This window comes from Naegleria fowleri (genome assembly GCF_008403515.1).
Source record: "Naegleria fowleri strain ATCC 30894 chromosome Unknown tig12, whole genome shotgun sequence".
Lineage (NCBI taxonomy): Eukaryota > Heterolobosea > Eutetramitea > Acrasida > Naegleriidae > Naegleria > Naegleria fowleri.
In genome coordinates, this window is record NW_025407944.1 from 498,015 (window position 1) to 523,437 (window position 25,423).

At 36.9% G+C, this 25,423-nt stretch overlaps 13 protein-coding genes across 13 annotated transcripts; 8 read left to right on the forward strand and 5 right to left on the reverse strand.

The window, feature by feature from the left end:
- Positions 1-15: 15 nt before the first annotated feature.
- Positions 16-2,454, reverse strand: FDP41_011903 (uncharacterized protein; the record flags this gene model as incomplete). Its single annotated transcript, XM_044702364.1, has 1 exon — positions 16-2,454. The coding sequence occupies one exon, from the start codon at positions 2,452-2,454 to the stop codon at positions 16-18; it is 2,439 nt and encodes an 812-aa protein (XP_044566755.1).
- A 237-nt stretch (positions 2,455-2,691) lies between these two features.
- On the forward strand, positions 2,692-4,434 carry FDP41_011904 (uncharacterized protein; the record flags this gene model as incomplete). Its single annotated transcript, XM_044702365.1, has 1 exon — positions 2,692-4,434. The coding sequence occupies one exon, from the start codon at positions 2,692-2,694 to the stop codon at positions 4,432-4,434; it is 1,743 nt and encodes a 580-aa protein (XP_044566756.1).
- A 114-nt stretch (positions 4,435-4,548) lies between these two features.
- Positions 4,549-5,863, reverse strand: FDP41_011905 (uncharacterized protein; the record flags this gene model as incomplete). The annotated part of the gene is made up of 2 exons (XM_044702366.1): positions 4,549-5,048; positions 5,107-5,863. The coding sequence occupies 2 exons, from the start codon at positions 5,861-5,863 to the stop codon at positions 4,549-4,551; spliced, it is 1,257 nt and encodes a 418-aa protein (XP_044566757.1).
- A 697-nt stretch (positions 5,864-6,560) lies between these two features.
- FDP41_011906 (uncharacterized protein) lies at positions 6,561-8,285 on the forward strand (the record flags this gene model as incomplete). Its single annotated transcript, XM_044702367.1, has 2 exons — positions 6,561-7,129; positions 7,223-8,285. 2 exons carry the CDS (start codon positions 6,561-6,563, stop codon positions 8,283-8,285), a joined length of 1,632 nt encoding a protein of 543 aa, XP_044566758.1.
- Positions 8,286-8,448: 163 nt separating this feature from the next.
- Positions 8,449-10,713, forward strand: FDP41_011907 (uncharacterized protein; the record flags this gene model as incomplete). Its single annotated transcript, XM_044702368.1, has 6 exons — positions 8,449-8,881; positions 9,042-9,120; positions 9,201-9,452; positions 9,535-9,558; positions 9,697-9,854; positions 9,971-10,713. 6 exons carry the CDS (start codon positions 8,449-8,451, stop codon positions 10,711-10,713), a joined length of 1,689 nt encoding a protein of 562 aa, XP_044566759.1.
- An 873-nt stretch (positions 10,714-11,586) lies between these two features.
- Positions 11,587-12,988, forward strand: FDP41_011908 (uncharacterized protein; the record flags this gene model as incomplete). Its single annotated transcript, XM_044702369.1, has 2 exons — positions 11,587-12,275; positions 12,388-12,988. 2 exons carry the CDS (start codon positions 11,587-11,589, stop codon positions 12,986-12,988), a joined length of 1,290 nt encoding a protein of 429 aa, XP_044566760.1.
- Positions 12,989-13,066: 78 nt separating this feature from the next.
- On the forward strand, positions 13,067-14,842 carry FDP41_011909 (uncharacterized protein; the record flags this gene model as incomplete). Its single annotated transcript, XM_044702370.1, has 2 exons — positions 13,067-14,139; positions 14,188-14,842. The coding sequence occupies 2 exons, from the start codon at positions 13,067-13,069 to the stop codon at positions 14,840-14,842; spliced, it is 1,728 nt and encodes a 575-aa protein (XP_044566761.1).
- A 709-nt stretch (positions 14,843-15,551) lies between these two features.
- Positions 15,552-17,891, forward strand: FDP41_011910 (uncharacterized protein; the record flags this gene model as incomplete). The annotated part of the gene is made up of 1 exon (XM_044702372.1): positions 15,552-17,891. The coding sequence occupies one exon, from the start codon at positions 15,552-15,554 to the stop codon at positions 17,889-17,891; it is 2,340 nt and encodes a 779-aa protein (XP_044566762.1).
- Positions 17,892-17,905: 14 nt separating this feature from the next.
- On the reverse strand, positions 17,906-19,186 carry FDP41_011911 (uncharacterized protein; the record flags this gene model as incomplete). Its single annotated transcript, XM_044702373.1, has 1 exon — positions 17,906-19,186. The coding sequence occupies one exon, from the start codon at positions 19,184-19,186 to the stop codon at positions 17,906-17,908; it is 1,281 nt and encodes a 426-aa protein (XP_044566763.1).
- Positions 19,187-19,253: 67 nt separating this feature from the next.
- On the reverse strand, positions 19,254-21,020 carry FDP41_011912 (uncharacterized protein; the record flags this gene model as incomplete). Its single annotated transcript, XM_044702374.1, has 1 exon — positions 19,254-21,020. The coding sequence occupies one exon, from the start codon at positions 21,018-21,020 to the stop codon at positions 19,254-19,256; it is 1,767 nt and encodes a 588-aa protein (XP_044566764.1).
- A 141-nt stretch (positions 21,021-21,161) lies between these two features.
- Positions 21,162-22,404, forward strand: FDP41_011913 (uncharacterized protein; the record flags this gene model as incomplete). Its single annotated transcript, XM_044702375.1, has 2 exons — positions 21,162-21,870; positions 21,959-22,404. 2 exons carry the CDS (start codon positions 21,162-21,164, stop codon positions 22,402-22,404), a joined length of 1,155 nt encoding a protein of 384 aa, XP_044566765.1.
- A 35-nt stretch (positions 22,405-22,439) lies between these two features.
- Positions 22,440-23,875, reverse strand: FDP41_011914 (uncharacterized protein; the record flags this gene model as incomplete). The annotated part of the gene is made up of 2 exons (XM_044702376.1): positions 22,440-23,445; positions 23,517-23,875. 2 exons carry the CDS (start codon positions 23,873-23,875, stop codon positions 22,440-22,442), a joined length of 1,365 nt encoding a protein of 454 aa, XP_044566766.1.
- Positions 23,876-24,038: 163 nt separating this feature from the next.
- FDP41_011915 (uncharacterized protein) lies at positions 24,039-25,290 on the forward strand (the record flags this gene model as incomplete). Its single annotated transcript, XM_044702377.1, has 3 exons — positions 24,039-24,591; positions 24,670-24,764; positions 24,871-25,290. The coding sequence occupies 3 exons, from the start codon at positions 24,039-24,041 to the stop codon at positions 25,288-25,290; spliced, it is 1,068 nt and encodes a 355-aa protein (XP_044566767.1).
- Between the last annotated feature and the right edge of the window lie 133 nt (positions 25,291-25,423).

Genomic DNA, 25,423 nt, shown 5'->3' on the forward strand with positions numbered 1-25,423 from the left:
AATTGAAGTTTACTTTTACACCACAGCCAAATTGGAAATTTCTCTCAAAATATCTGTAACATTAGGAACGTGCGAATAATTTGGATCTTGCAAATCCTCTGACCGATATCTCACATAATTTTCAACTCTTTGTGAAGTAATATTTCCTGCTAGCCTTTCTAGGGTTGGAAGGTATCTGTTTGCAAGTATTTGCAAGAACAACACTTGGGTTCCCTTTCTTTGTTCATTCAACAACTTTTCTAATACTTCAAAGAAATAGACAATTCTCTTCTTTCCTGTTGTGGCTAGATAGCGCAGAACAATTTTAGAGAAATATCTAATACTATGAGGATCCATTTTGGAAATAAGTTGGATATGATTCAATAATTGAATTAAAATAGTAGTATGTCTTTGATAGAGGCTAACTCTGCAAAGTCTGTAATAGAAAAGTTCTGGTCTCACATCAGCAGTGAAAGCGATTTTTCCAGATTCTTCGAATTTGACATCCTCAGAATACAAATCTTCTAATTCTTTGGTTGAAAAAGCGCCAACTTGTTCATCATCATCCTCGTAAGTATTGGCAATAGAGTCAAATTCTGGTTCTTCTTCAACAGGGAAAGACTCTCCTCCGTTGTAAACAAAGTCATCTGTCAACATTCTCTTTTCAATAAGCTGTTGATAGTGAACATAAATACTCTCAAGTTGATCTCGTTTTTTTGTTGCTGCAAGTAAATATGAGAGAATAGCAAAGTCCAAATGTAAAGGATCTCCACTTTTCTCACGTGCCTTTTGATCTTCCAAGAATCGATTAAATACATCCCAAACCATATCTGGATTATCTAACTTGAAGTAACCTCGCATGAGTGCAGTATAATGCTTTCCATAAGTAGGGAATCCCTTAAGCTTAAACAGTTGATACATCTTTTCTGCCTCAGGCATTAAACCCATTCTTGCGTAGGAAGAGAGAGTAGTATAGTATAATGTTAGATCCGGTTCAACCTTCAATTCTTTCATATCTCTCACAGCCCTCTGTACCAGTTGTGGTAAATTCTTTTTTCCAGCCGATGAAATAATTGCATTGAAAAATATTTGATCTAGCTTAATCTTTGGATGTTTGATAAAGTTGTCGTAGAGCAATAAGGCATCTGACACTCGATCCGCATCTATGAAACCTTGAATGACCAAGCAACATGTATAGCTAGTGATTTGGCAAAATGGATCATTCTCAAACATTTTTGCAATAGAAAGAGCTTTCTCAGGGTTGCCTATTCTAAAACAAAGAGAAATCATTTTGTGGTAAGTGATACGATCCGGCCTAATCTTTGAGTCTGCTCCACTACTGGCTGAATCGTAAATAGCATTAAATAGCTGAACGGCTGTTTTAAATTGATTCGTGTCAATCAAGTTTGTAAGAAGCTTGTTGAAGAATGCAGTATCAGCCGATTCCATTTCTTTTGTCATTTGAATAATTCTTTGAATCTTTTCATATTGTGGAAAATTGCTCTTGATAATTAAATCCAAAAGTAAGGTGTAAGTTCTAATGTTTGGTTTTGTAGCTTCATTTTGCTTCATTTCGGTGAGAAGTTTATGGACCAACCCCATATCAGTAAAAGGAGGTTTTGAATACTGAGAAAGGACACAGTTATAGCATTCTACCGTCTTGTATTCTTTGAATAATGGATTGTTAGTTTGTTGCAACTCTCTAAATAAAAAGTATGTGAACTTTGATTTCAATCTTGCAAGATTGTGATACAACGCGGTGGAAATAACAACCTCACCAAAGTGCTGGTCCAATGGATATAATTTTCTAAATCGTTCATATTGGGCTTTCTGATATGGAATATTCTTTGGAAGTTTAAACACAGATTCAATGGTTTCAGTTCCGTCTTCCAACTTTACTTTTTCTGCTGCTGTCGAGAGTAGAAACACTGTGATTAATTGTTCTTCATCCTTGCACAGGCTTAAAAGTTGGACAAACAGAGAAGGTTCGAGTGGCAATTGTAAATGATTCAAAAACATGTCCAACCAAAAGTAGACAGTGGTTATCGGAATTTCCTTTTGAGCACATCTCATCAAGTAGAGTATAATTCTTTTTGATAATTTTGCTTTCAGTTTCGAGTCAGCCATCATGGTCTCCAGTTTTGCTTTTCTCTCATCACTCATAAACTCTTGGTTTCTCTCCTTTCTTCTTGTAATGAACTTATTAGGGGTACTTGATTGTTTGGGATAAGTGTTGTTTCTACTGGTGGTATTGGTGCTATCGGAAGCTTTCGGAGAACGGGTACCATGTGTTGTTGTTGTTGTTGTTTCCAAAGCAAGAGCCTTTGCTAAATGATGAAAATTGCTAGTACTTCCAACATTTAAAATTATGGAAGTACTATGAAAGAAAAGTTTATTCAAATGGGATGCCAGCGAATGGTGTTGTGGGTGGTGAATGGATGACGATAGAACCGCAGGTGAGAGCTTCTTCAACATTTTTTTCATGCATTTTTGAACGAATAAACTTCAATCATTTTTACCTCACAACAAAGCTTTGAATTTTGGTCTAACTCGCTGCAGTGAAAACATGAATGTTGTATTGTCGAAATGAATCTACGGGAAAGAAAGCAACGTTGGTGTGATTCAATCTCAAAGATTCCATCATCATGTACATTAAAATAAATATTCATGTGGAATTTGAAGTGATTTTTTAAAATATTCGAAATTAAAAAAATGTCTAGTCTTCTCGCTACTATCACCGCTCTCGAACAACCCAAGGAAGGATGGGGTCCAATTCATCATCAAGCTTCATCAGACTCTTCAAACACCAAATCAGAAATTTTATCCCTTCCAACCAATTTATTCCATATTATTCCAAGTAAAACGAGTATTGGAAAAATTGCAGATTGGACCAGCGAACCACAAACAACAAGCATGGGAACCAGCACCGCAAGCAGAGAATATCAAAGTACATCATCTCAAGCTACTTCTGCTGCAAGCAATGTTTCCGGCGCCATTGCTCCACAAGATGACTTTAGTTTAGTCATGTCTACTCAAGGCCAACGAAAATCGTACAACTATGCTCAAAAGAGAAGACCAAACCAACCACAAACAAAGAGTTATTCTCAAGACCAAACAAAACAAGCCAAACAACAAAGAAAAAAGAGAACTACCACAAGTTCCTATTATCAAAAGCCAAAAACTCAAAACTACAAGCCTTCAATTAAGGTCAAGAAGAGTTGGGTTTTGGTTGACAAATTTGCTTTCGGTACTTTGAAAAAGGCCACAACAGATCCATTGGATAGCGGTAAAGGATACAAGACTCCGGAACCTGTCGATAAATATGTGTGTGGTAAAGTCGGATACTATGATAAGAAGTTTGATCGAGCATCAGCAAAACAGCCCATTCCTTTGGACAATCCAAAGACTTTGGCAGGTTATATTATACGTCCTCCTGCTTCTTCCGAAGACCCAACATTGAGCAATAAGATTTCACCTGAGGCTAACGTTTTTGCTACTGATGATGCCATTGCGACCCTCATGGCTGCAGCCAAGTCTGAGTTACCTTGGGATATGGCCATTCGTGTTAGTGAAGGAAAGATCTATTTGGATATGAGAAAATTGGAAGGTCGTGCTATTAACTTGTGGCATTCAGTTTCTGAAACTTCTGCTAATCCTCCACCTGCAGATGAAAGTTCTGTTCAATCTGTTAACTCTGCCTTCTCATTGAGTAAAGAGGCTACAATTGTGAATGCATACTTCCAAAAGGCAGCATTCAGAGACGATGATGTGAAGGTTCTTGGCGATCCTGTTCCATTCTCGACAGGAGTGTTGAACATCGCTTACAAGTATCGTGAATTCAAGTTGAGTGATACAATCACACTTTTGGTGAGATGTGAAATTAACGGTGCTTCAAAGGAAGGAGATGAGGAAATGACCTTCAAAGTTTTGAACGAATATTTCCCTCCTGATCAAAATCAATATCAAACTGGTACTGACTGGAAGACTACAATGGAGTCCCAAAAGACATCAATCATTATGGCAGAATTCAGAAACAATGGTTGCAAAATGGCTAAATGGACCGCTCAAGCACTCTTGAACTCTAGCAAACAATTCAAGCTTGGATTTGTGTCAAGACAAACACCAAAGAATGCAACAAGCCACCTTATTTTAGGAACTGAAAAATATAGACCAGAAGACTTTGCAGAACAACTTCACCTTAATTTGTACAACATGTGGGGTGTTGTTAAAGTCATCATTGAATCTGTTCAAAGATATCTTCAAGAAACGAACAAGCAAGACTGTGAATTGGTTTTATTGAAGCATCCAAATCGAGATAGATTGGACTTGTATGAAACTCCTGATGTTGCAGAGGAAGGAGAGGATGAAGAAGCATCATTGGCAAGTGACGAAGAGGAAGCTGAAGATGACGAGTCAATTGTGGAAGATGAAGAGCCAACTTCAACCACCCTTTAAAGTTAACTTATTCAATAAATAAAATGGAACAAGCTTTATTTAGACACCGAGTCTCTTCTTAGTCCCAACATTCGATAAATAAAATGTCATCTTCAAATCAAACGAATTGAACTGCTACTTGGCTTGACTTGAATCAGTTGTTGTTGTTGTTTGGGAATCAGCCATTAATTGAACACTATCGTCGTCTCCACGTGGAGTGAACAATTCAAAGAAGCTTAGAGTTCTTGAAGGAGTTGGTCTTTTCGTTGTGCCAACTGTAACGCCACTGCTGTTGGCAATTTGTTCTTCCTTGTTTGCCATGGAAATGTACCCTGAAAAGATGTCAAACAAAGTCACTGCCAATGTTGTGAATAAAGGTCCCTTTAGCAGGCCACTTTGCCCAAAAACATAAATGCCTAAAATTATGGAGACACCAAGTAAGGTTGGATTTCTCTTCTTGAAGAATCTAGTGAAGAGCATTGTATCGATAGCATAAAGAGATAGATGAGAAAAGAGAACAATGACCCATGAAATGGATACAAATCCATCTCTACTTAATAAATAAATTGTGGCTGGTAGCCAAATAACCCAATTGCTAATGACAGGAATGACCGATAGAAAGAAGGAGAGAAAGCCTATGTGACATTAAGAGGTATGAACTAAGGTAATAATAGTGTTGAGATGAAAACATACCAAATATAAATACAATTTCAAAATCAACAATGTAGAATGAAAGTATAGTAATGAGGAAATTGATCACACCAAAGGAAACCAAGTAATACAATGTTTTGATAATGTTTGTGTCAATGCTTTCAATAATCACAGTGCTTTCTTCTTCAGTCAAAGGAGAAACTTTCTTTGCTGTTTCCACAAAAAATTCATCATGCTTCACGAAATAAAATACAAACAATATGAAAAGAAATGATGAAAATACTAAAACTTTGAGATTTGAAATTAAATCAACTAAGGTTTGGAAGAATGTTTGAAGAGATGATCCAAGAACATTGATGTTGGATGCCACCCATCCTAATAAATATTGAATGAGAGAGTAAATGTTATCCTGTAAATAAATCACTTGCTTTTTGCAAAATTTGCTTCCAAGTAAGGAAGAAAGAGTGTTGTTTGCAGATTTTTTAGACATGACCAGTGATGTAATATTATGCAAAAAATCATATTGCCGATTCGCTACACTTAACATGAGGTCACAATATGATTCTGCTGTTTTCCAAACTGTCACATTTCCAGTTTGCTGGGTGAGAGGCAATAAATTTGATTGATTATTCGTTTGCTCCACAATTGCATTCTTGTAATTGTTAATACTTTCCAAAAACACATCCTTGTTCTTGTCAATAAAATCACCAATTAATTCTGTAGCTTTTTTGGATTCAATATATCCTGTCCTAGCCACCAACAGAGTAATGGAGATCAAAACAAAAGAAGCTACAATCATTGTAATAATAGTGGCCAAAGTATCTGTTGTTAATAAGAAAGGACTTAACAAAATCATTGCAACAACAATATAAATAAGTGTGAATATAAATCTTTGGCCATGATTGTACTCAAACCATCGGATCAAGAAATTTGTTAGAAAGTATGCATAATTAGCCCAGAAAAACAATGAAAATATAATCCGAATTTTATAATCCACAGATGTTGAATATGAAACTAGAAAAGACTTGATCGGTTGTTTAAGCTTTGTTAATAATATACTTGTGCACATGCTCCAAAAGATGATGTGGAGATGAGGCTCAATCAATAAATAATTGTTGTACAAGATGATGCTAGCAAGAAGAAGGAAAATGGTACCTCCGAGTGTGTAGAAGGTATATCTTCGGACTCTTTCAGGGAGAGGCATGTTTGTTTAGGTTGTGCATTCGAATTGAACACACAAGTTCCTATTTTTTTTATTGTTGTTTATTTGAAAAATTGCCAAATTTATCGATACACAACAGAAGTAGACCTGTACGTATATGACCTTCTGGAATCGATCATGATCAGGAGACAATACGAGCACGTGTTCATTTTTTCATTATACTCACCGAATCATCCACACTTACTCCATCAACTTTTCCTGTCATTGTAAGGATTGATGAATCAATAACATTTCAAATCCAAAAATAAAAAAAATAGAAAACTCGAGAGTGGTCATGAGTAATCGTCTCCCGTTCGGAAGTGGTAGCCATAGACAGCAAAGATCCTTCTTTGCTCGTATTCAGCCCTCTTCTTCATCCTCGCCTTCTGCCTCATCGTCATCTTTAACACAAACTGCTTCCCAAGAATCAAAAACATCGGATGCTCATTCTGCTTCGGAACGATCAACTTCAATTAATCACGCCATGATAGACGAACATATGGAAGGTAGTAGTGGCTCTCAATCGCATCTTCTAAAGAAACATCCATCCCTTTTAGAAGATTCTCCGTCATGTTTTAATATTGATGATAAATCAAATTTTATTAAAGTAGATAAGAATATGGTTACGATTAGATATACAGGAAGAGGAAATCAACAACAAGAGATTGGATCAATTCGTTCAAACGTTCCGTTTTCAGGAAGAAGTTTAATTGATTATTTCGAAGTTCAAATAATTTGTGCTGGAGACCGATCCTCCATCATGATTGGACTAACCGATGAGAAGTCTGATTTTGTAAATACACGACATCCTGGATATGATGCAAACTCATTTGGGTTGTTTGGATTAGATGGTGCGATTTATACGTAAGTGTGATTTGTAAAACATTTGAAAATTCCATTGCGAACCATTTTGATATACACATGCCTTTGCATCAAACAACACGACACACAAAATAGTAATTCAAAAAAGGTGAAACCTATTACAACAAAATTTGCAGATGGCGATGTAATTGGTTGTGGAGTAAATTACAATCAAAAGAATATTTTCTTTACAAAGAATGGAACGTCTCTAGGAGTTGCATTTCAGATAAAGACATGTGGAAGACTGGTACCGACTGTAGGCATGCATTCCAAAAACGAAGTGGTAAAGGGAGTATTTTCCAACTTCCTCTTTGATCTAGATTCAATGATTGAAAACGAACGGAAAAATGTACAACAATATGTGGATAGTATTAAATTATTTGATGATGACGCCACCTCTTCTTGGAGTCAATCAATTTCTGACAAGTCTCCAAGTCAATGGCAGTCAATTGAGAGAAAAGAAGGAAGTGAATTGGACTTGTTGGTGAGAGATTATCTTTTTTATTGCGGATTTAGTGATACTTTAAAGATATTTGAGCAATCAGCTGCACTCAAACCCACTCGACCTTTGTCTAACATGACAGGCACCACAGTCACTCTCGATAACTCATGTGAAACCAGAAAAATAATTTGTAAATTAATTGAGGCTGGTGAAGCCCAAAAAGCCTGCATCATGATTGAAGAAAAGTTTCCTGAATGTCTGAACGAGTATGATGATGTAAGATTACGCCTCTATTGTCAAATAATGATAGAAATGCTTAAAAATCAGCAAGTATTAGTGGCTTTACAGTTTTCAAAACAGAAGATAGCAAGATATATCTTCAACAACACTAATACAGATCAGTTTGATGGAATGGCGAATGGATCATCACCAATGTCATCCAAGAAAAAGAAGAAAAATGCAGCAAACCTTTCTAAGCTGGCTTTGGAAACTGTTGGATTACTTGCATTCAATGAGTTGTCTACCTGTCCCTTCCCTCATCTTCTAAGCCAAGATTATAGAAATGAACTGTCATCTCTTGTAAATCAAATGCTATTGGCCTATTTAGGTGAGAAGAGAAGTTTCTCATCTCTAGAGACTTGTGTGAGACAATTGGATCTCGTACGAAAGGCACTTATTGAGAATGGATCTGGAAATTTGATTGATTACGATTGTTAAAGGCTACTCATCTATTGTAGAATAAAAATTGTTGTACATATCCTCATCAAGCGCTTGAATTGTTATTAATTTAATTAAAAACCAGATGCACTGCATTCACTCCTTCTTCCATTCACACCAGTTTTGTAAACTCAAGTCCTACTCAGTTTTAAACTTTAAAAAAATGCTCAAAATCTCACACCCAAATCTTGAAAGATCAATCTTGCTGGCAATGATGATCATCTTGTCCGCGCTTGTGATCCGTGCTGATCCACTTGAAGATCAACAACATCCACCCAAGAATATACAAGTCGATCTCACTGGTCATCAAGACATTCATCAAACAGCAGAGACTCGTCCTCTCATTATCATTCGTGGTGGAATTGTAGTAACACATGACAATGAATTTCCAGCCAATGTGGTGATCAAAGACGGAAAAATCATACATATTTTCTCCCGTACCAATCCTTCTTGGAGCATTGAGTATGAACACCAAGTATTATTAAATCAAGACGGAATCGATGTGTCATTACAAAATGTCAAGATTGTGGATGCAACTGGTAAATATGTCATGCCAGGAGGAATTGATCCGCATGTGCATTTGGCTCTTCCTTTCAGTAAGTTTCGTACGAATGGCTGACTTTGATCATCATTTTGGAAATCATGAACGAATGGATGATCAATGAATGTAACTGATTGTTGAAAATTGACTTTTGGAAAATGGTTTTAAAACGACAATTTGTAATGTCCTTCAATGATCAATCACGACACACACAGTGGGTACTGTGAGCAAAGATGATTTCTATCATGGAACACGAGCCGGTATCAGTGGAGGCACAACCATGATTATTGATTTGTAAGTTATGAAAAGTCATTTTAAGAATTGTTTGTTGGAAATAGAAATTGCGTGTGGAACAATAACAATTGGAACAATAGTGCCATTCCACAAAAAGGACAAAGTTACATTGATATTGTCAAGGAGTATAAAAAGAGAGGTGAAAAATTAAGCTGTGCAGATTATGGACTTCATGTTGCCATTACAGGATGGGACGAAAACACTGCACGTGAAATGGAAGAACTTGTCAAACATCATGGAATTAATAGTTTTAAATTTTTCATGGCCTATAAGGGAGTACTGCAAGTCGATGATGCAAATTTATATCAAGGATTTAAAAAGGCCCTAGAAATGTAAGTTGTCATATTCATCACTTGAAAATGTTGCACCGACAACAATGATCAATAATTCCAATTTGTTGAATGGCAACCACAGTGGAGCAATTTCTCAAGTGCATGCGTAAGTAATATAGTTCATGAGATTCATAGATGGAGTACAAGTGAATCGTTTTGTAATTATTTCAAATCCATTCCAAATTTCATTTAAATATTCATTTATGTTGGTATTTCTCCCTCACTCACACGCACCACACCATAGAGAAAACGGTGATTTGGTTGTGGAAGGACAACGAAAATTATTCGAAATGGGTATTACTGGCCCTGAAGGTCATCCACAAAGTAGACCAAAGAATGTTGAGGCTGAGGCTGTTCACAGAGCTGCTGAAATTGCTTACTCTGTTGGAAATGCTCCTCTTTGTAAGTTTCTCAGTGAGAAATGAGCACTCCATTGAATCCTTACATCATCATTTTCAATTATTACTATTTAATTATTATTTAATTATTATTGTTTTTTACTTTTTTCAAACATACAGATATTGTTCATGTCATGTCCAAAGATGCCATGGATGAAATTGCACGTGCCAAAGCAAAGGGTTATAGAATAGTTGGAGAACCCATTGCAGCTGGTCTCACTCTCGATGAAAGTGTTTATTACAATGGCGATTGGCTTCAAAGAGCAAAATACGTCATGAGTCCACCAATTCGAAGCAAACAAGATCAACTCGCTCTCATTGCAGGTTTGAAAAACAAAATTTTGGATTTAACAGGTACAGATCATTGTGTGTTCGATTCTGAACAAAAGAAGATGGGTCTTCATGACTTTAGAAAGATTCCAAATGGTATCAATGGTTTGGAAGATCGAATGTCCGTTCTCTTTGATAAGCTTGTAGCCACTGGTGAATTATCTCCAAGTGATTATGTGCGTGTGACGAGTACCGAAGCCGCTCAAATATTTAACATTTATCCACAGAAAGGAGCCATTCAAGTAGGATCTGATGCTGATATTATTGTATTGAATCCAAATGCAACAAGAGTCATTAGTGCCAAAACACATCATCAAAATATTGATTACAATGTGTATGAAGGATGGAAGGTGAGAGGTGTTGTTGAAGTGACCATCTCCAATGGTCGAGTCGTTTGGGAAAATCAACAGTTAAATGTGCAAGCTGGTTCTGGACGTTTCATTCCAACACCACCCTTTGGAAAAATGTTTAAAGGATTGAAAATAGAACAAGCTCAAAAGGCACCAATTAAGGTGGAGTTGGATAATGAATAAATGTAATATAAGTCACCTATTTTGTATTTTCAATCATGGTTTTGTCTTGTGGAGAATCAGTTTTTTGACTTTTCATAAAGAAACCACAAGCAAAATATATTCTCCTCAAGACAAATAAGAGTTAATTCTCTCAAAAAGAACGAGAACAGAAAGAAGAGCTCCATCAAACCTGCAGCCACAACGAATAGCCATTCATCCAGGATAGTCCTCGCAACCAAAGTTGTAAACAGTTCCAAATTCGCGCAGTCGTTCGATCTGGATTTGTGTTGCTGAGAAAGAGCAATAAAATTATATCAATCACCAAAAAAAACAGTTTTTATTAAAAAACTCCAAACAACCACATCCATCCGCAACTGGTTTCTTGGCCTGCTGGATTTCTACAAATTTCTGAAAGTCAGCAGGAACTAATGGCTCTATTCGCTGTGGCCTTCGTTTCGAAAGAGTAAACAACAAAAATTCATTGTAAAAATTGTCTTTATTTCTGTTCCAACTATGTTAGTTATGAAAAATTTCCGAGTAAAGTTAATCAACCCATTAAAAAAAAGATCCCGAGGATTTATATTGAGGTCAAAAGGTATCCTGTTTAATAATAAAATTCCAATAATCACATATATTCTAATTAATTCGGCTTCTTTTTTTCTTTCTTTCAGATGCATTGTTTAAACGTCGACCCTTCGATAGTCTAAATTTTGAATCATGAATCTTAAAAGATCAGTCAATATTACGTTGGAATGGTATTCCTGATTCATATTGATTTCAGACACAATGTGACAGTTGACACTAAATATTTATATTCGGTTGCTCTTACTGTGAAGACAAAAAAGAATTGATCCTCTCAAGAAGAATGAGAACGGAAGGTTCATAAGAAAAAAAATGGACAAAAACACGTCATCGTCCTCGGGTCATTCAAATGGTGCAGACCAAGAAACAACAACTCCCCATGAAGAAGAAGGTTCAACAACAAATAACAAGACAGAAAAATTAAAACAACAACATCATGATGAACAACAATCCACACCTTCATCAATTATTCCGAAACAATCACTCGAAAGATTTCAATTCAAAAACACCATCAAATCTGGTGGATCCATTCGAATCAGACTTAACAGAGAAAACAAATTTATAAAAGAGCATGATATTGTTTCAGGCAATATTGATGTCAAATTAACGGAGGGTTTAGATTCATCTCTATCCAAAAAATTGATTTTGAGATGCAAAGCCTTTGAGCGTTGTCTCAAGAAAAGTGAGAATGGACAATTCGAGTTGGAAAAAGAAAAAGTATTTTGCTTGGATTATATTTTGATCAAGGATTTTATGAATGAAGATCTTGAAATTGGCCAACACTCGTATCCATTTACCTATCAATTGCCGGATAGAATTCCGACAAGTATTTTCCATGAAAGAAATGGCATTCAATTTATCATTTGTTACAAGCTAAAGGCTTTTCTAGTAACAGAACATGATGCAGTAACATTGCATCCTCATTCTCCTTCACCTCCAACAGAACAGAAAAATTCCCATGATCATCCCCATTCATCTGCCAAAGAAGCAATGTCAACGACGTCGATCACACACCAAGAAAAAATCTTCCAAGAAAAAGTCACAAGTTGTTGTAAAGAACGAGGACTCATTCCACAAATGCAAAATAGAAAAATCATGCATATTTTTCGTTAGTGAAGCTTATCCAACACTGGAGGGAATTGGAAAATCTTCCATGCATTTTGAAACTTCTAAAAAGTTTTTATTCTCCTCGAAAAAGATGAAAATTAGTTGTGATTTTGCAAGAAATACTTTCAGAATGTATGATGACGATATTGTTTTTACTCTCCACGTTGATAACGAATCATCGAAAACAGTCAACAAAATAGTTATATCACTTATACAAACATTTAAATGTTTGGAATCTGCCATTAAAGTTTTTGATTCCAAAACTGAAGACATAGATGAGAATGTGATGTTTGAGAAACAATTTGATGAAACTGTTGTTCCTGAAGCCAAGTTGGAAAAGAAGATAGTATTTGAGATACCTTCTTATCGTGATATGTCAGAAGTCAATGTTAAGAAGACTGAAGGCAGCAAATCGATTAATGAGCAATATGACGCATTTGAAAATAGAAAATATTGGCTTCCAAGTGTCAACAACTCCAAACTCATCCACGTTTCATACACCATTAAGGTTACTTGTAGCGTTTCATTTGGACCGGATGTTGTGCTATCATGCCCCATCTATATAAAGCCCTCTGTGACAGGTCTTCATTATCCAAAGAAGGATTAAAACAACTGTCGTATTGTAAACTAAACCAAGTGTTCTTCTTTGGATGCTATATTATTTCTCCACACATAAAAAATACAAATGAAATTGTTGTATGACATGAAACGGTTGTTTTCTAATTGTTGTGGACCACATGGAAAAATTATTCTCGTCGGAAAGAAGTCTCAACGCGATTCGGATGAGATTTGTATGACTTGTTGTTCTTTTGGAATTTTAAATTTTGATTTATTAGATTTTAATGCAACGGATGAAGAAATTGTGTTTGCAAAAACCATCAAAAGTTTTCTAAAATCACATAATTTTCAATATGGTTTTTATGGAAGCACATTTGGATTGCTCACATGCATCATGTACATGTTACTCAAAGAAGATTGTGAAAATTATTCTTTATTCAAGTTAAATTATTTACTGCAACATTTGATACCTGGGTGGACGAATGAATTTTTTGATCGACAACAAATTCCTGTGCAAGCGCTCACATTGAAGATCCTTCTGCCCATTGTCAAAACCAAATGGCTTGGAAACAAATTATTAAGGCTCAATTCTCATCAGGTGGATTTTTTAAGCGCTCTTTCTGTTCGAATTTTCTCTCAAGTAATGTTACCGAAAATGGGTTCATCATATTTTGGAAGAAAAAACGATATAAATTATGTGCTATTGTATGGAGAAGGAATAACGTATGAAGATAGTGTGTTGAAAAAAGGGCTAATTCTAAATATTCCTTTTCCTGATATTGTAAAATCTTTCACACAATCTGAAACCATTCAAAATAAGCGGATTATAGTATTCAAAGAATCCATTCTACTCAATTTACCAAAGAGTGAAGAAGAATATACAGAAAGCAATATTGGAGCAATGATTAAGCTGAAATCTTCAGGTGAAGGAAATACTCTTAAAATTGTTAAAGAGAGAATCAATGAGTGGAAACAAATGGGCATTGAGGTTGTCGCATGCCAAAAATTGATCGATAAGCCAATTCAGCTCCTCTTGTTGAAGAATGGCATTATACCTGTTGAGAGAATTTCACAATTTTACATGGATGATGTCATCCGACTGACCGGTGCTTCTCCTCTTACCTCCATTGTTTTTCCTTTGCATGAATCAGATATTGGACATGTCACTGAAATATCAGAAATTCAAGTTATGGGACGCAGGTAGGTGTAAAGAATTTTTCAAAATGTTTTCTCAAGGTGGTACCACAGTTGTATCTATTTCACAAACGAAAACATTGAATCAGAGGTGTATTCTGTATTACTCTGTTCTCCATCACATTCGCAATCCTATGAGTTAGAACAGATCATGAGAAATACACAAACAGGTCTCAAATTACTTGTTTCACAGTCTCACGTTGTGGCTGGCTCTGGTGTGACAGAGTTTTTGCTAGCTCAATATTTCGAAGAGCGCTCTTCGGATCAATCGGGACTTTTATCACTTCTCTCCTTGAATAGGGAAGTGGAGCTTATCACGAGAAGCTTACAAATGCTGAGTAAAACCATTGCTCAAAAAGAATCATCAAACATGATGTTAGAGGAATACATCTCGTGCATGAAACAGAAGAATCATGATATTGTGAGCTCTCTCCTGCCGTCCAAGCAAGCTCTCGTCGTCAAGCCCATCTATTCATGTTATTCCTTGTTTTCTCAGGTGAGCGAGACAGAAGTTATGGAAGTTTTGAAATATTCTATCGAAGTTGATCGTCAAACACAAATGATGGAATACAATATTGAGTCACCACCACATGAAAAGGAGGAAAGGAACACCATTTTAGACATTGCTTTCGCAAAGAAGCAAGCCATATCTTCTGCTTTTCAATGTTTTCACACCCTCATGCAATCAACACCCAATTTCAAACAGTGATCACGACTCGAAAACAAGACAACAAATTTCCTTCGAATTCATCGATTTTGGACCATTCATCTCACACACCGTTTTAGTTTTGATACTAAAAAATTTCTCCTTTCACATGTACACAATTGTTAACAAAAAATAATCATTTGAATTTTTAAAACGAAATGCTACCCCAAAGATCACCATTCTTGTTTTCATTTCCCATTCAAATTGATCGCCTTAGTGAGAGAGCACGAGACATTCCAAAACCGAGAGAGCACGCATCGCAAAAAAAAAACCAAAAGATCCTCCGTACGATTTTGGTTTTCAGTCAAGACGCGCACCGCGAGCGTTTATTGGCTTGTTGTTGTTCATTTCTTCTCAAGCCTTCCGCAGAGAAAACGCTAAAGAAGGAGAGAAATTGTGTTCATTCATCAGCAGCTTGTGTGTGCATACAACAACAGTTGGTGTGATTCACTCCTCCTCGTCGTCATTGTGAATATTTGATTGAGTGCAATCAAGGGTCACAAGATCTGTGTGTTGTAGTATTGTTGTGATCACTTATATCACTTTTTGGCAATCGGATTGAAAATGTAAGTATGGCTTGATGTTTGAAAACAACATGTATATCTATTCATGCATAAATCACAGAGCCCCAGGACATCATTGATCTTGAGAATCAGCACTCAGAGTTATTTTAGATTTACAATAATCAATTTTTCAATTAACTTATTTGAGAATGCACTCAACTCCCTATTTATTGAATGTTGCATCTTCAACGGCAGCAGCAACTCCTGTATCATCCACACCCTCTCACTTTGTAGTAGATTCATCATCAATATCAGATGGAAAGACAACTAACGATAGTAGCAATAATAATTCTTTCTTGTTGTTCCATCAAAAGAATATTTCAAGTACTTCTACTATTAACACCAACCATGCAATTCATCATCATCAAGCCTGTAACTTACAATATGTTGGATCCAACGGCAATCAACACAGCAACACAGACACTGGAAATGTGCTCCCTATTGGAAAATCCCCAAGAACAACTCTCGACAATAGTAGTCGTGTGGGAATGGATATCACCACCACAACCACTTCTTCTTCGTCTCAGGTAAGCCTTTTCCCTACTTCGCCCTCATCAGTATCTCGGAGTTCAACTTCTACTTACTCACTCTCGACCTTATTGGAAGAACGTTGTTTGATACAAGATGATGAGCACTTATCCTCTGTAGGTTATAATTTAGACTCAAACAAGACCAGTCAAATATTGGTATCCTCCTCCTCTGCTTCTCCTTGTTTGAAATCAGGTCAGGCAGCCTCCACAGCCAACATTACCCACTCACTCACCACTACACATTCCATTCACCCAACAACAACAACAACACAAAAGTTACAACTCTTAATACCTAACAGCAATAGTTTCCAGTTGAATACTACACCTCCCACACTCGGTAAGGACAGTCAAATCTCGTCGTCATCTTCCTCATCCTCAACCACGACCATTCTTTCATTTCCCAACTCACCTTTAAGCAATAGTAGCAGCACCACCAGCACTCCTAAAAGCAATCCTACCACTCCAACAACCCCTAACCGATTATTGAATCACTTTCCACCCTCACAGCCTCGATCTTTGATTGAAATTCATCTCAAGAACAATATTGCATTCAGCAATGTGATATCCCAAAAGTCTTCAACAGCACTGAAATCGCCTCCTCTTGCTGTGTCAAAGTTTGAGAGTTCTTTCGAAATGATGAACAGAACAGGAGTTAGCACCACGACAACCTCCTCGTGTGGTGGTGGTAGTTTCAAGAAAACATCATCCCCTTCTCTTATTACTCAACCTCGTTCATCGACCATCATCAGAAAATCATCATCACCCAATCCATCCAAACCATGTACAGTAACGGCTACACCTACTGCAACGACCACCTCTCCCTCACTACAACAACAACAACCCCATCATCATCCATTACCTGCCTCGATCAATAGCTTTATTCTTCCCCCATGTGTACTCCTGGATTCTAACCCTTCACAGCAACAACAACAACCATGTACCATAACAACAATCACTACCTCTACGACTACGACCTCAGTGAGCACCACCACCACCACCAGCAACATTTTGATGCCTTCTCAATCATTTGGCACAACTGCAACATCTCTGTTGCCTTCCTTCACCAATCCTGCCTCTCTTTGGATGAAATCAGAGAGTTGTGGTGGTGGCTCTTCCTCTCCTCTCAAAGTGCCTAGTCCAAGTCGAATTCAATCTAACTATATATACAGCCCCTTTACGTATAACTTTATTAAGCAGAATACTCCCTCACGAAATGCAAGACCTTTCACCAAGAATGCTCAACAAAAAACAACAACAAACGATTTGAACGATGAAAAACAAGCCATTGAGCGTTTGGAAACATTTTATTTCAAGAAGAGTGAGTTACTAGCCAGTCATTTACTTTGTAAGATGGATCACTTTTATAGAGGTTTACTTTCGTGTATTCAAGATATTTTACTAAGACTCATGGATCTTAGTAATATCACGGATGAAACAGTCTTGAAGAAACTCGATCGAATTCAATGCATGATAAACTTGAAGAAGTATATCAGCTCTCGAATCAAGGACTTTGACGAGTGGCCTAAATTTTTCGATAGTTGTATTACACAGGTTTCTGTAGAAGATCTATCACGCTTGGAAGACATTGAACGATGTACCAATAACTTTAATGTCATCATTACTGGAAAGGAAGAGTTGTCAAAAAATCTGAATTTGGCAAGCTTAAAAACACGGCTCAATGACCACCAGATGTTCCAATACATTACACAGTTCGTCGCTACATGTTGTTGGACAGATAGAAAAACCATTCCTATGGATGTCATGAACTGTTTAAAGTTTTTCGCGACTGTTCCAACTCCAGACAGTGTTGATTTGCTCAAGTTGGCAAAAAAACAAGACGATCATTGGGTTCGATCATGCACTTCAACTATATCTTCCTTGCAGGACTTGGCAGATTATCAATCAGACTCTGATGACGATGCTCCCATGAGAGATGCATTCTCGTTCAGTTTCATGTAACACAACTCCTCTATTTATTTTACACTGATGTTTGTAATATTTGTGGAGGCTACAAATACCACCATCTGATCATTACCAGCATTTTCAATTTCTGGTGTTGCATTGAAAGGTAGAAGGACAACATCTCCCTTTACGAACTTTTCACCGTTAATCAGTCCTTTACCCTCCAAAACAATTGCTATTGAAATTGCATTTGTTGACCATTGATATTTGTCAAATTGATTTGGTAAAACAATTTTTTGTACCTTAAACTCAGAAACGGGTGGTGCATATAACGTCTCGAAATCATTAACCTTCTCACCATTACACTTCATCTTGTCCAAAGCACAATCATCATAGGTCAACATTTCAACCAGTGTTTCTGTGTCAATAAACTTGGGGGTAAGCCCAGCTCTTACAACATTATCGGATGAGGCCATACATTCCATACAATCCCCAGAAAGATAAGCATGAGGTTCATTTGGGCCAAGAAATAGTCCTTCACCAGGTTTTAAAGTGACATAGTTCAAAAAGAACACTGAGAAACATCCAATGTCATTTCCATAATCGCTGTATAATCGTAAAATCAAATTTTCAAGACCAGATTTCGTTTCACTTTGATTCAAGCGGTTAATGAGATGTGGGAGATGTGTCTCAACTTGAGACTTACTGCTCGTCATTAGAGCATGGAAAAGTTTTTGAAGAAGAGTTTTACGTTCTTCTGCAGATAATTTGGCAATATCTTGTTCTTTTAAAGAAATGACGTGCTCCACCAATTCGTGATTCTGAGATTTTAGCAATGCTTGCAGTTCTTTCACTTGTCTAATGTTGGAAATGATTGTTTCCAATTTTTGGAACGCACACAAGGCTTCAAAATCGGTCAAAGCACAGCACAATTCTGGTTTATGGTAAGGATCCTTGTAGTGTTCGGGATCACTTTTAAACAACTTCTGAGCGAGTTGTTCATCGGGATGAGCCTGGATAGAAAGTGCTTGGTTTACAGATAACACTTTGAATAGGTACGGAAGGGATGCAAATTCATATCCTCTGATTTGAAAAAACTCTGAAATTTCTTCGCTAGAAAAGTAATTACTGACTTGACTTTTCAGGAAGGATGAAAGTAATTCTGATGATGGTTGTACTTTTGATGGAGCATTCGGATGAGTGCCCATCCATAATTCGGCATAGGGTTTATCGGTATCAATTTTTTTCCGATGGATTGTTTCATAGTTCTCTTTCACGAGATCACACACCGAACTCTGTAGGCCTTTCTTTCCCCAAGCGTAGTGTTGAACGGAACACTCGAGACGTTGCATTTTTAATTATAAAAAAAAAGATATTTTTTTCAACTTTCAGAATTGGAAAATATATTGAGGGCAAGGGTTAAATCATCTCCATTGGTTGTTGGGGTTGTTGTTGTTCCTGTTGAATCGTTGCAGTGTTAGTGGTAGTTTGATCTTGATTCATTGTTGTTGATAGTGGTGTGGTATCTTGGGCTTGTTGTGAGGTGGATGATGCAGAATGGCCTTTCAACTTTCGAAGCAAGTTTTGAATTCGCTGCTCTTGTTCAGGTGGGACTTGCCAAGTAGTGGGTGCTGATAAACGATCAACGTTTTCCAAAACAACAATGGTCTTTTCCGCAAGTGTCGAATCTTTTGGAATTTTGATATTAACTTCACTACTAAGAGCATACGTAGGGGTGTTACCTGTTGATGATGGAACATAGAATCGCTGTTTGTGGTCATAAAGAATGTGCTGCAAACAAAAATCAACTCCTAGTAATCGCTTATTGAAACATTGGGGATGACAACAGAGTGGCACTTTCTTTTCTTCATCCTGATATTTTTCGACCTTCTCGCAATGATAAATTTGTTGATTTTCGGGAGGAAAGTTCACGGTTGGCATGACTATTATGCTTTCTTCATTTCTGTTCACTTGATTTTTAGGATTATAATAATCATTGAAGTTGACTTTTTTGAGACGAATTTTGATGTCTGAGTTAATATTTGGATTTTGTTCGAGAATAGCATTGGCAGCAATCTCTCTTTGAATTAGAAATTCATTATATTTTCTTTCTAATTCGTTTCTGACTTTTCTGTGTCTTTTTTGATACATTTTCAATAAGGTCTCAATGTGATGTTTTCGAACTCGAAGAAATTCCATCTCTGATAGATGCTGAGAATTTTTACCAAATGAAAGTGCAGGATATTCTTCAGTGCCTCCATCCTCGTCTGTAGGCTCATCAGATTCTGTATCTGAACCACTCAATTCATCTGAAGATGGTTGTTTCTTGTTAAACTTTCGTTTTCTTTTGTGAGGGGGTGATTTTTTGGGTTTGGGTTCTTTTCTTGGATCAAAAACACGATTGACTCCCGTGTATTCATCTGAATCAGTATCCTCATCATTATTGAAGTTTTCATATGGATATGGTAAAATGTTTTCAACAGTGGCAGAACCTGAAGAAAGTACAGGAGCCGTGGTTGATGATGATGCAGGTAGGATTGAAGATGTTGTAGGTTCTACCGTTGAAATTGGCTTCTCTGAAGTGCTGCTGGTTTGAGCCTGCCCTAACGAGGAAGCAGCAGCCTCTTTCGAATTAGTTGTGGTATTAGATTCAGATTTAGAGGCCTTTTTTCTTCCCTTCTTTGGTTTTGGCTCGTTTTCTCCAGAAGCTCCTTCCTCCGATTGTTTCTTATTCTTTTTTGAGTATCCAGATTGACCCTTTTCAATTAATCCTAGCTTTGTTTTGTGAGCAACACAATATCTGGCATCATCCTGGTCGATTTTGACTGGATTTCCGCATTGTTTTGTTGATGAAAACTCACACTTCTTGAACGGAGCTGTCGGATCTTGAAGGATATGTTTCACACAAAAATCAAATCCTTTCATCGGCTTTTGTGTACATACAGTACCTCCATACGCACACAACTGCCGGTTATCCTTTGCCGACGTGTGCGGCTTCTTTGGGTGCATCTCAATGCCTGTTCTATCATAGATTGGTTTTCCGTCGTCCGTAAATCCAACAGGTTTACATAGATTTGATGATGTTGTATTGATGGTCGACGACTCGTCATTTTGCTGTTGATGATGCTGTTGTTGTTGATCGGTGCCATCCTGTGCGGCTGATGAAGGCTTTTCTTTTGCGCTCATTTTTTTCTTCTGACTGAACACTCTTCTTGCCCTCAGCTGAGAATAACAAACCTGAAAAAAGACAATTCATAATTGGAAAACTCCTGAAAACAATAGTTTTACTCTTTCCTACCATTTAATAAAAACACAATATGAAAAAATATGCATAACTTATCTTCCACATTGTACCCTGAAAAAGAGCAAGAGAGTGGCAGCATCAACGCTAAAGAATTCACTGAAGTGACAATCCATTCACCTTCGTGTTCCATTTACCATCCTCCTCAAAACCTTAGTAAACGTCACCACTTGGCAATACCTGATCAAAGCGAAATGCATCCTAACCACGATCAAGAGGAAGAGTCTTCTTGTAAACATCACGACGACTTGGAGGAGAAAGAAATGCGTGTTTCTGCCATGGAACTTCTTTATGAATCAAAAGTTGGTAGAGTGTTTGTAAAAGGAGCTCGCTTTGGTATGCGTTTCTGTGGTGTTTTGTTGGTGATAACTGCTCTCGCTCTGTTGACCTTGAACTTTGGTTTTTACTTTGCTGTAATATTGCCAATGATGAATACACAGTGGTGGACATATTGCTTTCATCTTGTATTTGGAGTTTACATGACCATCTCTGTATTCTTTAACTACATTCAATGCATTCGAATCAATCCAGGAACAACTCCCAAAGAATGGATTCATTCATTGGGTGTTGGTGATTTAGAGTCATTCAAAAAAAGTCCAAAAACTATTCCTGGAAAAACATGGAGTAAATGGTGTGGACGATGTCAACAACCAAAACCAATGAGAGCTCATCATTGTCATATATGTGACACATGTGTATTGAAGATGGATCATCATTGTCCTTGGTTGAATAATTGTAAGTGATATCGACTAAATATTTCTTTCAGTAGTTGAAATATGTCGTTGACCTTTTGTGGATGAAATATCATTTACCTCATAATTAGGTGTTGGACTTCAAAATCACAAGTACTTCCTGAGTTTTTCTGTATTCTTGGCTGTAGCATCAATTTACCAGTTCTTCATGATTGGTTTTGGCTTGGTTGGAGTGTACACTCCAGATCCTCTTTTGTTTGAAATGTGGGATTGGTGGGCGTTGATAGAAATGATTCTTTCTGGCTTGGTGGGAATAACCATGTTCATATTCTCTTCTTGGCACATATACCTTGTGTTAACAAATCAAACCTCAATTGAGCTTCAATTTAATAAGGATAAAGCAGATGGAGACAATCCATTTGATGTGGGTATTCTCCAAAACATACAGCAGGTATTTGGTCTATTAAGCCCACAGCCTTCAGTTCTGTGTTGGATAAGGTTACTTCTTCTTCCTAATGCTCAAAAATCTCATCTCGATGGAGTGATCTATCCAACGAATCAGCGAGAAAATGTGTAACATCATTGATCCATTGATTTACAATAAATTGAATCCTACAAGATTGTACATGAGCTGTCTTCATGTCGTAACATTTCTCGTAATTTTTCTGGAATTTCGCTTGACGAAATTGGTTTTGTAATTTCTGCGATGGCATCATATCTCAAATAAACAAGCATGTATGCGGTATTAAATCCTCCATAATTTGCTTGTATGGCCTCAAAGGATGATATTTTTGTGGCTTTCTCATCATCGAAAAGATACCACTCTTTGGTGTGAAGATCCTCGCTTACATTAATTGCAACAACGTAGTGACCACTATGTACGCTTGAACCTTTGTGAATGAGCACAGCATGGAGAGAATAAGAGTACTCCTTCTTATTTCCATTCTTTTGCTTTACAAACTCTGTTAAATTGATGTGGTCATCAAATTCATACGTGTCAGTAACCTTTTGTAAGGTACCCAATGGAGTATAATCAAATCGTTTCAGATGAAGCATGAGTACTTTTGGTAAATGTGTAAAGTTTGAATACTTCTTTGCATCTTGGAGCCCATAGCCCTCTGCATGATATTTGTTTTGCCCTGACAAAATTTCGGGTTTTACATATCTTTTGAATGATTCATAAATATTTCGACATCCCTTTACATCAAGCTGTATGTCATAGAATGTTTCTTCTTTTACACTTCTAAACTCAACATTAATGCACTCAACTCCGCTTTCCACTTTTCCTAAAAAGAGTTGGCTAATACTTTTTGAAACAGAGGTATTTCTCATCTTTTGCTGCAAATCGTCAAGCAGCACACGAGCAACTTCTTGAATATCGTGTTGTTCAAAAACTTGATTGCCACTCCAACCAAAACTATCAATTAAACATCTTGTAGAAACTGTTCCTGTGTATGAATGTCCCTCTTCATGTGGGTCACATGCCTTTTGTAAGTTATAAAAAACTCGAGCAATTGCTTTTGAAATTGAATCAACGTCTTCCTTATCCATCATCATTGTAAATACGCTTCTTCTAAACTTTGGAATGTGGAAGAGAGTTTGTAGAAGAGAATTTAAGCTAATCGTCACAATTAAAATAAAAATTGAAATATTCGAATTTTATGCTCAAAAGCAACTCAAAATACTTACTAGCAAGTGGCACCTTCATTCCGAAGTCCTGCATATACCTTTACTCTCTTCACTTGATCCACACTTTTAGTTGCTGCAGATTGCTGTGTAAATCGAGACAACACTTGTTGCTCCTTTTTTGCTCGACTTAATAAAGAGACCAAGATACAACCGCCTCCGACGAATAAGAACCACTTCCAAAAGGAGAGGCTAGTAAACATTTTAACGGCTCTCTCAGGACTTGATTTTAAATATTGTAGAACATTCTGAAAGAACGTTGTGTTCGTTTGTTCCTCTCCACCATTATTCGGAACAAGAGAGCGAGGTAATGCAACTTGAACGTATCGTTGTGGAGAATACATGTGCATTATTGGAGCCATTTTTTTCGATTCAATCAATTTTGTTCGGCCTTCAGTCAACTTTATAAATCATGCAAGATGTTGTTTCCACACCAAAAGGGGGTCGAGAGGGTGCAATTCCGATTGTGGATATCTCTTTCCTTGGTAGTCATGAGATTACTCCACCACTATCCAAATCAAAAAAATGCAAAAACCAAGAAGGTTTATGATTTTCAATTCTTTGAGTGGAGATGATGATGATCTGATGGCAGAGTTGAATCCGAATAAAATCACGGCTCCATCACCTTCCCAAATGCTGTCTATGTCAATAGTTTCTCCTCTTTCTCCGACACAAACCGCAGTCTCACAACTGAGTATTGAAAAGATGAAGAACACCTTATATCATATTGTGATGGGACCCATTGATAGTGATTTAGATCAAATTACAACCATTGGAAAAGACATTCCACGTCTACTAGGCCGCATAACCGTCAATGATCACATTAATTTTAATCCTTCCAATGATGATACGAAAAATGTCATCACAAGCAGCTCAACAACAACCACTCTCTATCCAATGGTGGAAAGAAAAAAACGAATTGGAGAATTTTTAATTGTTCTGGTGAGAGAAATACTTTTGCAAACTTCTCCTGAATTGGAACAATCGATTGGAGAAAGTTTGGCACAAGAGGTTGATTTAGAGCTACATTCAACGTTGACACAATTTGTGGTCGATGCATTTGGGATAAATTGTCCAGGTGAGTGTTTTCACATCATTGTTGTTTCAGAAATTGAAATAACTGTCACATCTACGTATGTGAAATATCTCTTTCTAGTCATCCAAATATTACGCAGCATGACTCAAGATGGAGCAGCACAGCCCATCGTTTTCATGAAAATGAAAGCTAAAGAACAGCTGGGTCTTGAATACGTAAGTTGATTCCATTTTGATTGAAGTTGTATGAAAATATTGATCTTGTGATTATGATACAACGATGTTTCACTTTGGAACATGAATGAAACCAAATGAACTTTAGTATGACGGCAAACGTTGGAAAATTAATGTTGCTGTTGACACAAAGGACTATCAACAAACAACAATTGTCACGCACACTAGGCTAGAAAAGATTGTTGGGAAAAATAGGGAAGGTCAAAATGAATTAATTTGTACTTTTACATGGAAAATAATATTTTCATTTTCTCGATTCATCGATCAAGAGAAAATTATACAATCAAAGAACATTCAAGAATTGTCTCTCACTGAGTATCAAAAAGAGAATAATTTTTTACTCAACTCGTTGAGCTTGAAATTTGGTGAAATTGAACAATTTAATGAGTCGCCAAATATTGCTCGCTCAGAGAGCAATCCTTTATCCAAAGAGGCTTGGAGTAAGAAAATTTCCTCACTTTTTGATGGCTTGGAAGAAATAGAGTTTAGTAATTCACAATCTATCTGAGTCGCATTCTTCATCTTGTTGTATTTCACAGTATTAAATCATTGTTCGTAATATGAGACAGCAAGCTCCTTTCAAGTTACCGCCATAAACCGTGATTTTGCATGATTACAATAATAGCTTCCATTCTTTCCCA